Source organism: Pseudophryne corroboree, chromosome 6, assembly GCF_028390025.1.
Source record: "Pseudophryne corroboree isolate aPseCor3 chromosome 6, aPseCor3.hap2, whole genome shotgun sequence".
In the NCBI taxonomy this organism is placed as follows: Eukaryota; Metazoa; Chordata; class Amphibia; order Anura; family Myobatrachidae; genus Pseudophryne; species Pseudophryne corroboree.
In genome coordinates, this window is record NC_086449.1 from 461439528 (window position 1) to 461456367 (window position 16840).

At 39.9% G+C, this 16840-nt stretch overlaps 1 protein-coding gene across 1 annotated transcript in view; it reads left to right on the top strand.

The window, feature by feature from the left end:
* The window catches only part of GRM8 (glutamate metabotropic receptor 8), a 1527000-nt gene extending 1510897 nt beyond the window's left edge, over window positions 1-16103 (top strand). Inside the window, exon 11 of the mRNA XM_063927164.1 lies at window positions 15577-16103. Within this exon, the coding sequence (XP_063783234.1) occupies window positions 15577-15626 (50 nt within the window). The 3' untranslated portion in view covers window positions 15627-16103. The remainder of the gene's footprint in view (window positions 1-15576) is intronic.
* The last annotated feature ends 737 nt before the right edge of the window (window positions 16104-16840 follow it).

Sequence of the window (16840 nt, forward strand, 5' to 3'; positions counted from 1 at the left end):
ACAAGCATGACATGGTGACCCAGTCACTTAGCAATGACCAGGACCCGCTAGGGGAGTAAGCCGCAGCAGCAGCTCCTAAGAGTCAGAACTACTTTCAATGAAAATACCATCACGCAATGGCCAGCAGCAGGGGTGTATCTAGGGGTTGGAGCACCCCTGGCAAAGTAAGGAATGGTGCTTCCCATATTTAATATGGGGAAGACCGAAAAAGAGTGTGGCCAAACAATAGTACCCACAATTAAAATTACACCACATGGTAGTGCCTGTCCCTTACTCACATTACACCGTACAGTAGTGTCCATCATTCATGTTACACCACACATTACTCCAGTAGTACCCCTTATACACATTACTCCACACAGTGGTACCCCTTATACAGGTTATGCCACACAGTATTACCACCTTATACACGTTATGCCACACAGCAGTATCTCTTATACATGTTACGCCACATGTGTGTGTGTGTGTATATATATATATATATATATATATACAAACACACATATACTGTATATAAATATATAGTAGTGCCTAGTTTCACAGGAGTCTGAGGGAGTCTGGGCTTACAAGGACTGTGTAAAGCCTTATGCTGGTACACACTGGCCAATATACCTGTAGCAGCTGTTCAATTGTATGGCTGATTTATCGCAGGTGCGTCGGCCAGTGTGCCCAAGCGATACAGTATGTCTGTGAATGATTAGGCCCATTATACTGTGCTGGTGTTAGGAGGGAGGGGCTCAGAGATGGATGCAATGTAGTAGCAGCTGCTGAATTATACTAATGTCGCAGAAGGCATCTGAATGAAAGACATCTACTGGTATCGCAGATCTGACGCAGCATGGGATCACCATTGCAATCACTGGAGTTATACACAATACACACGAACACACCAATTAAATAATTGGTGCCACCTAGTGGTCAGGAGCTGTACTTACCTGATGATGAGGTGATGCTGCTTTCAGAATACAAACGATTAGATTCTGCAGTGCTCAAAACTCTCCAGAAAAATCACTAAATAGAATATTTATTAAAGGATCAGAAAACATGCAAAAGCTTTATGGCCATAGAGTAGCCATAAATAAGAAACCCCATAAAATCAGTATGTCCAGTATGCTCTGTTACTTGCTTCCTAGCACCCAATAAATCCCGCCAACGAGCCATGTGCTGTAACATCCTGTTGCAGTGCAGCAGCCACTTCTACATCAATGACTAAAACGTCACATTAAAACCCTTAAAATAATTATTTAATGAAATTGATTGAACTATTAATTACCCAAGTCTGTGCCACCAGTATGCAGCATGTACAGTAGAGGGCAAATCAGTTCAGCGCAATCTCACGCGAGAAACTCAAATGATGCTACCTAACGGGATAATGCAGGTAATGTCGCTTAACACAGCAATCACTCGGTGTAATTAGCACCGATGTCCTGCACTGCACTTCAGTAAAGCAGCTCTAAGTAAAACTACAGCTCCCAGCAGCCCTTGCTGCCAGGAACTCCCAGCAGCAAGAGCTGCATCACTGAAGTGGAGTGTCAGACATCGGCACTATTTACACCGAGTGACTGCTGTGCTGCATGTCTCCAGTACGAACAGGTAACTGCCTAGTGCCTAGTCTACCCCTTGGCCGCAGGTGGCACCTCCAGGCGGCACCCCTCTTCTGCCGGCGCCCCTGGCGAGTGCCATCCTGGCCAATGGGTAGATACGCCCCTGGCCAGCAGAGTCTTCAGATGTAAACCTTATGATGCTGTGTTGTGATGAACAGAAGTGTTATGGTAAATCAACCTACAAGTGCAACACATTTGTGAGAACTTCTGCAACAGTGTTGGGAAGAATGCCCTGAACAATATTTGATTTCCATTGTAGAAAGACATGAGTATGTTTGGCAATTATATTTACAAAAGGTAGCTATTTTAATGAGTCAATTTTTTTATTACATTTTGTTAAACAAAAGAAATAAATAAAATAGGTTTGCTTATATTTAAGTCTGTCAATTGTACTTTCCAATACTGCAGAAAGGGGAATTATTCCACACTGAATGTTTAATATCAATATCACACATAAAAATAATGTTGAAATATTGAATTGTGCTGGCCAGGCGAGATGCTGTATGATGGTACTGTCATCTCGAAAAATGACAACATTGGCCTTCATTCCGAGTTGTTCGCTCATTAATTTTCTTTGCATCGCAGCGATTTTCCGCAAACTGCGCATGCGCAATGTTCGCACTGCGGCTGCGCCAAGTAAATTTGCTAAGAAGTTTGGTATTTTACTCACGGCATTACAAGGTTTTTTCTTCGTTCTGCTTATCGGAGTGTGATTGACAGGAAGTGGGTGTTTCTGGGCGGAAACTGGCCGTTTTCGGGGAGTGTTTGAAAAAACGCTGCTGTTTCTGGGAAAAACGCAGGAGTGGCTGGAGAAACGGGGGAGTGTCTGGGTGAACGCTGGGTGTGTTTGTGACGTCAAACCAGGAACGACAAGCACTGAACTGATCGCACTGGAAGAGTAAGTCTCGAGCTACTCAGAAACTGCACAGAGAAATCTTTTCGCAATATTGCGAATCTTTCGTTCGCAACTCTGCTAAGCTAAGATTCACTCCCTGTAGGCGGCGGCTTAGCGTGTGCAAGGCTGCTAAAATCAGCTTGCGAGCGAACAACTCGGAATGAGGGCCATTGTTGGAAAACTATGTCAGGACTATGGGATGTACCTGGGTGTCTAAACTATCAACATATTTACTGCCAGTGATTAAGCCCTTGAGAGTATTTCTGAACCAGCATATTGCAGCCCAAATAATCATAGCTCCTCCTTCATGTTCCAGAGTTAGAACTAAGCTTAATTTTAAGTTTACTTAAGTGTTCGCCATATATAAACACATATATAAACACAGCATGAAGGATGACTCATCAAACCATGATAAATGTTTACATGCATCAGACGCCCAGGTTTTATAATTCTTACACCATTTGTTTCACCTTTTAGCATTGTTGTCAGTAATCAGTTTCTTACTGAATTGTTCTGTTGTCATACTTGCTTAGTTATATGATTTTTTTTTCAAAAAAGCTTTTATTAAGGCACTGCATGTCATATAATAAAAATTTTTTGTGTAAAACATTACCATTGTACAGTCTCATCATTATAAGCCAATTAGATACTGAGTTTTCAAATATATAGTTGGTAATACCGAAAACATATTTGTTCATGTACTAAATATACAGTATTTAGCAACTGATCATAAAATGACACATCGTAAGTCATTACCAGAACATTATAAAGCAAGATCAGTTACCATAGATGGTAGATATTGCAAGATCAATAATGCAATCAAATACATGCCAAATTACTTTACGTTGTACAAACTGTAACCTTGAATTAGTATTAAAAAAGAGAAACCAAAAGTATAGGATAGGAAACAAATCTTAAATTAAAAATCTCTCTCTCAACTCAAACCCTCCCACCCCAGGAGCATCCCCTACCTTGTCTCTAGTCACACAATATATTTTAAACATGAGTAAGATTGGTTTCTGTAGGGGGATCATTATCTATTAAGTGTAGTTATATGATATTTACAAATACAGCATCACAAACTGCCAGACAGGCAATGTGAAAGATATAATGCTAAGTTTCATCACTCCATCACCTATGCAGCAGATTTCCCAGCAAATTCAGCCACAGCTATGGATGATTGTGTTGTGTTGTAGCAGCAATGATGTAGTATGGTCTAGCACTGACTCCACCTCTGCTTGTTTAAATACAGAGACATGTAGCTACGGTATGTACCTCATAAGGAGGTGGGACAGCAGGAGACTAGACTGAACCAATACTGTATGTTATCTTGTTTTGGAGAAGCAATGATTACATGTGATGAGCTCTACTCATTGTGAGACTATTACAAATTGTACCAAATTATGGGTCACATTGTAACTTGGTAAGTCTGCCCTTATTATGCAGAAGCCAACTACCATAATTTTAATTACATGAAAATGCAATGCACACAGATGTGATGTATACTCTTTTTAGGAGGTTGTTGGTAAGAAATCAAATGAGATGACCTTCTTTAGCAGAAACTTCAGAAATACCGGGTTTGTATCCCAGCAAATAACAGTAAGGTAGAGTTCATCGATTCAATCTCCTTATAGCTCTTTGGCTTTAGGTTGATGATACATTTGTCTAGCAGCTGTGCACTAGAGAACAGAGGTGTCACAGTTTTGGAATTCTTTAGATCTGGTTTGGGGCCCTGGGTATGAGCTAAAACATATAGAAAATAAGTAGGCTTGATGTTACTTACACCCATAGGTTTTACAGGAGATTAGGCACACTAGTGACATACAGGAACCATGGACTGGTAAAATGCAATGTTACTAAAATTAAACCATGAACCACAGGTAACCAGGTGGCCTCTCACCTGGTGATCAATTAAAACCAAGCAGACCAGAGACACACTCCAGCAACTAGGACCTCAGAATTCAAAGCAGTTTAGTACTGTCCAAACAAAACTGGAGTCCAAATCAGGAATCGGAGTCTAATGTAACCAGGAAATAGCTGAGGAAGCTATATCCCTGGTACTGCTCTGACGCAAGACCTAGTAATAGAATCCAAATGCAGAACATGGAACAGAGAAGCAGACTGGATAAAACAGTATTGGGCACTTGAGTGCACAGACCCGCAACCCAGCCCTGAACTCCAGCCCTGGAACCAGCACTCTATTCTGCCAGCCCAAGACAACGAACACAGTATTGGGAAACCAATAAGTATCAACAAGTGATGAGCCATTTAACCTGACTGAACCACAGAGCAATGCTTGTTAGCACACTCAGTGAAAGTAGTCAGTCCGGATGTAGAATAGGATTCACGCAAATGGTATATGGTGAGTACAGCAGCAGATGTAATGAACCACAGATAATACATAGGCCGTGCAGACAGAGAGGTGACTGGAAGCAAGTCTGTATGCAGCATGAAAGCCGCAGTTCTGGTGGATGGTAAATCAGTGGTAGCTTGAAGTTCACTTAATGCCGGCAGTGTGAGATCTGAAGTGCTGATAGATGGAATAACAGCAGCAGATGGTAAGGCAGGTAACAGCAGCAGGACACGGAGAAGTAGAGTAATCACTAGAGAATAATCACAGTATACACTGGAGCGTAGAATGATCCTTAGAAGTAACACATTTGTTCAGACAATGGCCCTCATTCCGAGTTGATCGCTCGGTTTTTTTCATCGCATCGCAGTGAAATTCCGCTTAGTACGCATGCGCAATATTCGCACTGCGACTGCGCCAAGTAATTTTACAATGGAGATAGTATTTTTACTCACTGCTTTTTCATCGCTCCGGCGATCGTAATGTGATTGACAGGAAATGGGTGTTACTGGGCGGAAACAGGCCGTTTTATGGGCGTGCGGGAAAAAACGCTACCGTTTCCGGAAAAAACGCAGGAGTGGCCGGGGAAACGGGGGAGTGTCTGGGCGAACGCTGGGTGTGTTTGTGACGTCAAAACAGGAACGACAAGCACTGAACTGATCGCACAGGCAGAGTAAGTCTGAAGCTACTCTGAAACTGCTAAGTAGTTAGTAATCGCAATATTGCGAATACATCGGTCGCAATTTTAAGAAGCTAAGATTCACTCCCAGTAGGCGGCGGCTTAGCGTGTGTAACTCTGCTAAAATCGCCTTGCGAGCGATCAACTCGGAATGAAGGCCAATAAACTGTTCTCTTGAAGCTGATTAACCACTTAACTGACAATTTCCCCCCCCAAAACTGCTAAGTTTATGTGTGAATAACATGAAGAACATTAATTTAACCTTATCAAAAATTATTTTGGTTTAAAAAAAAAAGAATTTTTTATGCATTTAAAAAATAATAATAATAATTTTCTCAAACATCGGAACATCGTCTGGGAAAATTGGTAACATCAGAACATCGGTAACATTGCGATCATCACAACGTTACTTTTAAACCAAAGATAGATGCCAAATACATGGGGGGCTGTGGAGGATGGGGTGAGGGGCCTTGGGGAGTTGTTTTACACCTTCCCAGTGGCTGCCATTGTCTGCAGCCACTGGGTGGGGGGTCCTGCCGTGCTGACTGATCAGCAATGATTGGCAGCACGGCAACACTGAGGGGAAAATGCAGGGTCCCTCTGAGAGCAGCAGCGGAGGGAAGTTTCTCTTCCCTGCAGCTGCTAACACCGTTTATCTGATTGGTCGTATCCTGTGCGACCAGGTCAGATAAAGCACTTGCTGGTATGGTCGCATCTAATGTGACCATGGCAGGCACGTGGTTAAGGAGGTTGTGTCAGCTCTTGGCTAACCAGATGAACAGCCAGGTGTAAGGTAATTACTGAGTAAGTCTGCAGGGAGGATTAGATACAGCAGTGAATGAATGAATGAATGAATGTTTAACCCTGTAAGGGTGGCTAAGACCATGAATCATGTCAAAGGGGTGCCTGACCCCCTCACAGCTCTCATTGGCTGCTAGGAATGAGAGGAAATAAGTCCCATCACCCCAATCAAATGCACTAAAGAACAAAGCAGTGAAAGCTGAATGGAGGTTTGTAATCTCCTGTCAGCTTTAAGATCCAAACCCCCAGGGTTCTGAGATGAGAGAGGGAGAGAGAGAGAGAGAGAGAGAGAGAAAGAAAGAAAGAAAGAAAGAAAGAAAGAAAGAAAGAAAGAAAGAAAGAAAGAAAGAAAGAAAGAAAGAAAGAAAGAAAGAAAGAAAGAAAGAAAGAAAGAGATGTTAGGAGGACTAAGATTAGATTGAGATGAGGGAATGGGTATAGAGATGATAAAGAGAGACAGGAAAGGGAAACAAGAGAAAGAGATGAGTCCAACAGTGGGAGGGGCAACAAAGATAAGAGAGAAATGGACAGAGATGGGAAGTGGGGGAGCACTTGGCATCATTGATAGCAACTTACTGAATGGTGGGTCCAAATATTAGTATTTTATATCCAGGGAAGCAGTAAAATGCTAAAATTTTTGACAATCAAACTGTACTTATATATAAACCATGTCCCTAATTCTCTTCATTCCTCTATCCTCTATGCATAAGTTTAGTACATTGTGAGATTTATATAATTCATTGCTGTCTCAGTATTTTTCTTATGATGCAGTAATCCAGAGCTGAGTATGGTGCTCCAAGTGAGATTTAGAAGCTCTGTAAAGCTACATTTAGGCCTCTCATTCTGCTTGTAATCCATCTTCATATACTGCCAAGTATGTTGTCAGCTTTACATATTTACTTTCCTTCAGTGATGTCAAATTACGCAAATACCTTCAATGCATTAACAATCATAAACATTCTATATACTCCCATAATACGCCGCAGTGACAGGTTAGCCTTTTTTAATCTCAAAAGAGTAGGTACAGTTGTAATAGAAGGTAAAGAGAAAAATACAGCTTTAAGGAAGATTAAAATGTAATCAATGCTAAAATCAATATCTTTGCATGTAATTTGGATTTCATCCAGCTATAGAGATTTACAAGCAGCTGTATTTCAGGTAAGAGAACAAATTTCAATTAACCTTTGGTGCAGAAAAACATTGTCAGTAAACAAAAAATATTTAGCAGCAAAGTAAATTTACATTTAATTACTACTACTGCTACTACTACTACTACTACTGCTAATAATAATAATAATAATAATAATAATAATCCATTTCTCTTTTTTTTACTTCTTGAATAATAAAAGTGATAAATACTACTGTAGCTGATAAAAGAAGGCCAAACATCAACATTCTTTTTTATTTTTCTATTCTTTGAATTTTTAAGCAGTAATGGTCAATAAAACAATATTTCAACATTTCTACATGTATATTGAAAGGAAATTAGCAGAATTTATTGCAGTAATGGTACATTATGTCAGAGATAAAAAAAACATATTTTTTTGCAATTGCCAAATATTGAAGCATTTCACAAACTGTATGCCTTTATGTTTATATATTATATTATTTGAAAAGATGTATGATTATTTCAGTATTATTCTACGTATATACAGTATCCTGAGCAGACCTATTTTGAATGCAGTTGCTAGATTTCACTTGCAAAATGTTCTTACTACTATGTTCTGTCAAACCATATATTGTTTGTTTGTTTGTTTACCAATACACTATAAAATAATTCTACTAACAAACTTAAACAACACTAGCCAATGTACATTTCTTCACTTATCTCATAAAAATATCCCAGCATAACCCCCCTCTACTCTGTGCAAAATCTGCATCTCTCATCCACACTCACTACCTTCTCCCATTCACAGTTACAGGCAGAGGCAGACTGGGGCATGAAGGGTCCACCGGGGAAATGCAGTCATAGGGGCCCATGTCTAGGGGTGTTGCCAGTCTCCAGAGGCTTGGCTAACCATTAGAGAGTGCATGGTTTGGGGCCCTTGAAAAATATATACTGTAGTCAAGGATGGATGAAATCAGCCCTGGCATGCCGTGAATCAGGAGACGTGGACTTGCGGCACACCTCCATTTCCATGGAGATGGAAAGGGGGCGGGGTAGCAACCAGACCAGAGAGACAGACTGTAGAAAATGCACCATAGTCCTGTGCAGTATAAGGTAACATACTGTATAATGTAAATTTCAAGTGCACAGTCTGGAACCTGGTGCTTAGAGGAGGAGGTTGGGCCTCAGGTTTTAGGGTCCACCAGTGGTTCCCCTGTTCCCCTGTGGTCAGTCCAACCCCGGATACAGGCTATGTTTAGGAGCTGCATCTCATCTGTGGAATGCCCTTCCTCACAGAACAAGTTTCCTATACTACCCAATCCTTTAAGCATTTCTTGAAAACAATCCTGATCAGACAAGCTTATTAAAATCCAGAATCAGGCATTTGATTTTCCTAGATTTTCTACCCAATTGTCACTCCTCTACACAGTTCAAACAAAATGTATGGGGAGATGTAATAGGTCCAAGTTTGTAAAATGTGCCAGTTTAGTACTAAACTCGCACATTTTTACAAATCAGACAATGTAATAGGAATCGGGAACATGCAAACTCACATGTTTCCTGCAATCCCAAAACTCCCTCAGACCAAACTCGCAATCAGATGTTTTCCTATGGAAAACATACAACTTGTACAATGTAAATTTATACTTGTACCCAATACCTTACCAAAAACTTGCCTATAAATAGACCAACTTTTTATAGGTGAGTTTGACAGAAGCAGTAAGATCTGTGCATGTAACTTTCTGTAAAAGTTTAGAAATAGTTCAAAATAAAAAAAAATGACGTGGGGGTCCCCCCCTACAAAAGAATCACACAACTCCCTAACCACATTTTACACTTGCAATCTGGTTCAATCAATATTCAATATACTATATGTATCAAATTCCTATTTCTCTATTAATTGCAAGCTATTTAGAAGGGTCATGTTACCTCTCTCTCTCTCTCTGTAATTGCCCACACTCTTTATTTTACTGTGTTCCTAGATATAAAATGTAATGGAATATGCTCTGAAATAATAAACTATTAGCTTAGATATTTAACATTATTGGATATAATTTATACTATATGTTCTATGCAATGATTATTTGTTTTAATAATTACTTTGGACCCTATTCAGGTTGGATCACAAAATTTGAGAATCGCAATACGGCCAATTATCAAATGTCTGCACAGCATTCACATTGCGTGTACACACCCGAGATCAGCGATTATTTCTGCAAACACATTGTGCTTCAATGCAATCACTTTTTAACTGAGAGGAAGCCCGCATTTAGGGGAGGAAGCATGGAGTTTTGTGGGTGTCTTTGTAAAAATGCAAGTGTGGCAAGGCATTTTTCAGGGGGATCTCTGACATCAGTGATGACCACTTATAGCCTCTTGTGTATGCCGAATGGCGCAGATGGAAATACTATGCGATGTTCCAGCATTTCCATATGGTTATGTGATCACATCACAATTTCTGCAATGGACATTTTTTCTCTATTTCTGGGCAGCAACTACAGTATTTGATCGCAGCAACTGCTTTTTAGCAAGATTAGCGATCCAACCTGAATAGGATACATTGTGTATTTATACTTAAAAATATATATATATAAAAATAGATGAGTGAGGTATGGAAAACAATTGATTACTGCAAAATGTTAGATTTGTACATAACAGCACATGCAAAAAGACTTTAGTATATTTGAAAACACATTGCTACCATAATTGTATCAGTTTTCCCTGTACCTGTAATTATATTTACAAAGAAACTGGAGTGGTGACAGAGAAACATAGAAACATGGAATATGACAGCAGATAAGAACCACTTGGCCCACATAGTCTGCCCCTTTTAATATTCTTTAAGGAAACCTCAACTCTTTTTGATCCTTAGTTCTTTGTAAAGATATTCATATGCATATTCCAAGCATGTTTACATTGCTTTACTGTCTTAGCCTTTATAACCTCTAATGGGAGGATATTCCACTTACCCACAACCCTTTTTGTGAAATCATTTTTCCTTAAGAGACCTCTTAGTACTGCTGAGTAACTATTAATCCCAACAAACTCTAGAAGCCATTGGGGCTGATTCTGAATTGGTAGCAAAACAAAAAAGAGCAAGTACTGTAACTTTTCACCTTGGCAAAACCATTTTGCACTGCAGGTGGGGCATATTTAAAATAGTCCAAGATTTAGATTTGTGAGAGGCGCATCCAAACTCAAATCTAAAATGCTGTCTAAAAAAAGCTTGTGAGGCAAATGCCTAGGGATGCCATTTTCTGGGGGATGATACAGCATGCTTCCATGCTAGGCCACTGATCCTTTTTTGTCATCATGACTTATTTTTTTATTTTGCAACTGGCAGGGTGAAGGGGACAATGGGCAGTAAATTGTGGTGTGACAGGCGGAGGGGCGTGAGTGTTGGGGCAACTTTGGTGGTCTGGAGGCTGGAAGTGGCCCTGATATGAATGAGCCAGTTACATGATGGGGTGACCAGCACTGTTGTGCCTAGGGGTGGTCTGACCCTTACATTTTCCAATGGAGCTAACCTTTTAGTGGTTATCAGAATGTGTATTACAATTGTAGAGAAAAAGTCCCTTGAAAAAATATATAAATAAATATATTGATAAATAATAAATAAAGGGAAGTGCCATTCAGTATCTTCTGTCAATACACAAAGAGGTAATAGTGTATCTATAAAAATGTATGGGAGTTGCAGGTAAGCCTGTGTTAAAGGCATGGCCGGATTAACAATGGGGTGGATGGAGCTGCAGCTCCAAGCGACCCCATTGAAAATAGGCCCACAAAGTTCCCTGCAGTGCAGACAGCCTGTGCTGACAGGAAAATAACTATTTCCTGTCACCACATACAGCTACTCATTCACCCCCACCCCAAACTGGTTAGCCTGTGTCCTGACCACCAGTACCCCACCACGGAATGATGAAAGTGAAACTGCCTTTCCTGTATCCGAGGCTCCACCCTGTGCCCATCTGAAGTCCCTCCCCTTGCAACTCAAGGCTGTGCCCCTTCACTATCAAAACACAAATGCTTATGCTGCAGCATATCATTCTTGCTGCAGGAGGCTGCTGTCTTTTAGGAGAGCTGGGTCCCTGGATGTCAGAGCTGAGGGGACATGCAAAACCATGTGAGTGGCAGCCCACACCAGGCCCTTAGGTCTCCTATGTAAGTGGTGTCTATGTCAGTAAGTTTTGTGTCTTGTGTTTGTCTGTGTCAGTAAGTAGTGTCTGTCAGCAAGTAGTGTCTGTGTCAGTAAGTTTTGCATTGTGTGTGTGTTAGTAAGTAGTGTCTGTCCATAAATGGTGTCTGTGTCAGTAAGTTTGTGTTGTGCCGTGTGTGTCAGTAAGTAGTGTGTGTCAGTATGTTTTGCATTGTGTGTGTCAGTCAGTCCTGCACGTGTGGCAGTATGCTCCGGTACCATTAAGAATGTGTCCGCCAGTACGCCGTACCCCGCCACACTTTAAAACACTGCCACCAAGCTCCCAGGTCTTGCTCGGAGGCACCACCGGCATATTCTCCTTTTCCAGGACCAAAGCTGCTGGGAGCGTGAAGGTGATGTCATCACCCTCCCACACCTGGCACAATGGGGACCATGGAAGCTGGGTGGCATGGGCGCATGCTGCATATTTGCGCTCCTTTTTGCTGCAGGGTATACAGACTGGCAGAGAAAAAGTGATGGCGGGGTGCCGGCCCAGCAGTGAGTAAGTCTAACGGTCGGGTCCCCTCCCCACAAGTACAATGAGGCTGCACTTCTGAGTCTTGCTGGTGCAGTAAGATTTATTGATCCAAAATCTTACTTAATAAATCTTACTGCACCAGTAAGACTCGGGAGTGCCACCTCATTGTACTCTATGCACAGCTTGAAAAACCGAAGGAGGGCACCAGAGCAAATATTCACATCATAACAGGATGAGTGCTGGGTACACAGCATATATATATATATATATATATATATTTATAATTATTTTTTTTATTCTATAACCAGTGTCATTCATTGATTGTCTCTGTAGTCCGCAGGGACAGGGAGTGTCTGTGCTATGGATTCACACAGTTTGCAGGGACAGGGGGTGTCTGTGCCATGGATTCACATAATATATAACCACTCCACCTAGTGTCACATGGCCACACCCCTTAATGACATGTGACCATGGCTATGACACGCGGGCAGAGTACCACTGAGAAAAAAAATTCTACTTACACCACTGGTGTCAGTAAGAAGTGTCTGTCAGTAAGTAGTGTCCGTGTCAGTACATTTTGTGTGGTGTCTGTGTCAGTAAGTTTTGTGTTGTGTTTGTGTGGCAGTAAGTAGAGTCTGTTAGTAAGTGGTGTCTGTGTCAGTATGTTTTGCATTGTGTGTGTGTGTGTGTGTGTGTGTGTGTGTGTGTGTGTGTCAGTAAGTGGTGTCTGTGTCAGTAAGTTATGTGTTGTGCCGTTTGTGTGTCAGTAAGTGTCTGTCAGTAAGTGGTGTCTGTCAGTAGGTTTTGCGCTGTGTGTATCAGTAAGTAGTGTCTGTCAGTAAGTGGTGTCTGTGTCAGTAATACCCCTATCACTGCAAAAATAACCCAGTATATTGCCGGGTTGGCGCAGGTCGCTGTGCGGTGTGAAAGGGGTTATGGACAAATTCCCAGGTCGCTGGACCCGGTAATTCAACCCGGGAATAAATAAGAGTTATTCCCAAGTTAAATACCGGGTCAGGTGCAGTGTGAATGGGTTACCCAAGTTAATGCAACCCGGGACCTGTTCACTGCATAGGTAGAGGAGTCGCAGATCATCTCCCAGCGGTTCCTCCGCACCCACCCCTGATGCTGGCTCAATCCATGCCCCCGGATGGTGGTGTGTAGGGTCCAATGCTGGGTCCCACCCAGGAAGGACCCATTTCAAATTCCCAGGTGGGACCCGGCATTGTAATGTGAAAGCAGTATAAGTATTGTGTTGTGTGTGTCAGTAAGTAGTGTCTGTGTCAGTAAGTTTATCTGTGTTGTGCATTTGTGTCAGTAAGTAAAATCTATCAGTAAGTGGTGTCTGTGTCAGTAAGTTTTGTGTTGTGCGTGTGTGTGTTTGTGTCAGTAAGTAGTATCTGTCAGTAAGTGGTGACTGTGTCACTCACATGGCATTGGACACCCCCCATTTAGACCACACCCATACTACACTGGTCACACCCCCAAATCACTAGTTATATCACTGCAGTGCTTGTCACACCTCCTGCCAATGCACACAATAGGCCCTTCCTAAATTTCAGCTCCAGGCCCATGTGGACCTTAACCTTGCACTGGTTAAAGGCCATCCTTGACCCTGCAAACTGGAGGACTGGTTTGGATGTGGTTATTATGTGGTTATCAAACTGAATTAAGTAGCTTAATAGCATATAGCTTTTTTATGCATTTTTTTCACTGGTTGTGCATGTGTGAGTTAAGGTACAGATATGTCTTCGTACATCTTTGCTGTAGTGACTCAAAACAGCCCCTCTTGGCATGCCAAGTCACATAAGAATGTTCTAGCATTGGGCATCTTTTTGCTGAAAATGTGTCTTAGTCGCAACTAACTGTGACTAGGACGCACAAGGAAACTGTGCTGATTAATTTTATATATGACATGTATATCTGTGTGCGACTGAGACTCTGATTCTGTACATGAAGGGCTACAATGTAGTAGCTAAAAAAAAAATCCAAAACAAGTTCTGTTCTGCTCCGTATACAGACTCAAGTCACACACAATATACACGTGTCATATATCAAATCAATCAAAACTGTCTCCTCAGGCACAATAGTTGCAATCCTTTGCACGGATTCTAATGGCTCTGAAGCCAGGCATCTTGCATCGCATGGAGTATTTAGGCTAGATGTATAAGGATGCATATATGCGCATAATTATAAATCAGTAAACGTTGGCCATATTGTATGTAGTGGGGCCTTAAGTTGAGAGGATGGATTGTATTTCTAAATCTTTTTGATACCCATAAAGGACAATTTCTATATTGTGTTTAGTTTTGAAATTATGTGAGATTCTGTGTTTTTCAAATTGTTTCATAATGTTCCTACAGTGTTCATTAAGTCTCTGTTTCACAGACGTGATTGTTATTTCCCACATGGGCAAGATAGCAAATAGATCACACCATATGTGTCACAGATAATAATGTCCTAGAATCTATAAATTATCCTTTTCGTGGTTTTGGGACTGGAGGTTTTTTAGTTGAGACATTTTCCACACTGAAAAAAGCCTTTGTTCTTGTTCATATTCAGCAAACTTGTGTAAGATCCATTGGTGTTGGGTGGTTGGGATCCATTCAATTTTCTGGCTGTCAGGATCCCGGCTGTCAGGATGCCGACACCAGAATCCCAAAAGCTGACAGTACCGCTAGCCGGAATACTGGCTCACAAGGGCTTTTTCCACTTGTGGGTGTCCACGACACCCATAGAGTGGGAATAGAACCTGTGGCTGTGAATCAAGAGTTTCATTATCTCTGGAACTAGTGGCTAAACTGTGTTCCTATGTATTATGTAGATGCTTTATGTAACTAGTGCAGTACGCATATGTTTTGTATATTATTATTGCTAGTATTATATTTCTAATTCACCATATTTTGAATGTCTGTAACTAGATAGAAAGAGAAGACACTTCTATTTGAATATTGTTTACTTCAAATTAAAGTGACATAAATTTTAAAGAATACAGTATGTCAAATATTATTTTTTATACTATTATACCTACTGTAAAACCACCTTTATAACAACTTTTTGTAATATAATACATTGACAGTGTTATTGTCTTTTACTTGTTTCAATGCAATGAGAACCTTATACAGCTTGCTATAAAAACAGGTATTGAGTAACTGGTTTGTTTGCAGATTGATTCATCTATTTAATTATAGAATACAATATACAGTTGTGTATGGCACCCAATGCAAGTAATTAAATTGAAGAGAAGTATTCATTAATTTCCAACACAAGTAATTCTAAATGCAATGCAGCAAAATTTGCTTTCCGTGAGTACAGCAATAACACATTTAAACTAAAGAGGCAAACATATATGTTCATATAATAAACTAATAATTATACTGAGGAAATTATTGTCTTAATCACTGTAATATCTAAAAAATAATAATACTAATGCCCTGATTATATTTGTCTCTTTCTATATTTATAGCTTCTTCTACAAAGACAACGTATGTCAGCTACAGCAATCATGCGACCTGAGATTCTGAGGATTTTAACAGAATATCCAACACCAAATTATGAGAGAGATCAGTTGTTCTAAATGACTGAAACAGTAATTTAACAAAAAGGACATAATTTGTGAAAGATGCCTGAATTTATTTTTCAACTTTAAAGTGTCAAAATATTTTAGACAAAAGCACATGAAAGAAAAAAATATGAATGTGCACAAGAAGAGATAACAAAATAAATCCTTTTGTTCACAGATGAAACTGCATTTTATGGAGAAAAAAAAATCTGTCATATGTTACACCATAATTGTAAGTACTTTTGTGACTTGTGAGAAATTTCATTCCTGTCCTATATTGTTCTATCTCTATAGGAGATGAGTTTGTGCATTGTATTGGCTGATTGACATGAAGCCCTGGATTGTGTTCAATAAATGCAATGGTTTACGCATGCACATTTTTTTATACAAAAGATATTTCTAATAATAAAGGAATGTTTTGCAAATGGTGAGACTTGTGTTGTTTTAATGTTAAAATATACCAATTGAAAAAATAAGTTCATTAAGTCTGTTGTTATAGTTCATTCATATTAAGTTTTTATAATCTTATAAAATGAGCTGCAAATTGACAATGACAATTATCTATGCAAAGTAAGTAAAATCTTGAATCGTTGTGTACATGACCTGTGTTTTGATCTACTGTGTTTATTGGATTGCTACTTCATGCATTGCTTCTAGATAATGAAATGCAAATGAGCATACCAGGCATGTCACTTAACTTACTGACCTCTTTTGTTGTATTTGATGTGTCATTTCTGAAACATATGGGGTATTAAAAATAGCTAATGTGCTTTTTTCAGTTTTCAATTAATTTATAACAGACTCATTCATTTCAATTAAACCTGATGGCATGGTTTACCTCTGGTTAGTGAGATCTAATAGTGAACATTCCTTTCTTCAAGTGAGGTAATGAAATCAATACAAATGTTCATCACAATACTCAACATTACTGAATGCAACTCTATTAAAGAGATAATATATTTCCTTAAATAAAAGCAGGAACACCAAACTGCTTCATATTCTTAAATTGCTAAATTCCTGTTGTGCTGTTATTTGTGACATGCATTAGCTCTGTACAGTTTTTTTTACAATAAATAATTAATGAGAAAAAGACAAATTTAGACAGTTTTGACAAAAAGATATAAATACACATTTAAATATGTGCTTTATAATGCCTAGAAAAAGTATT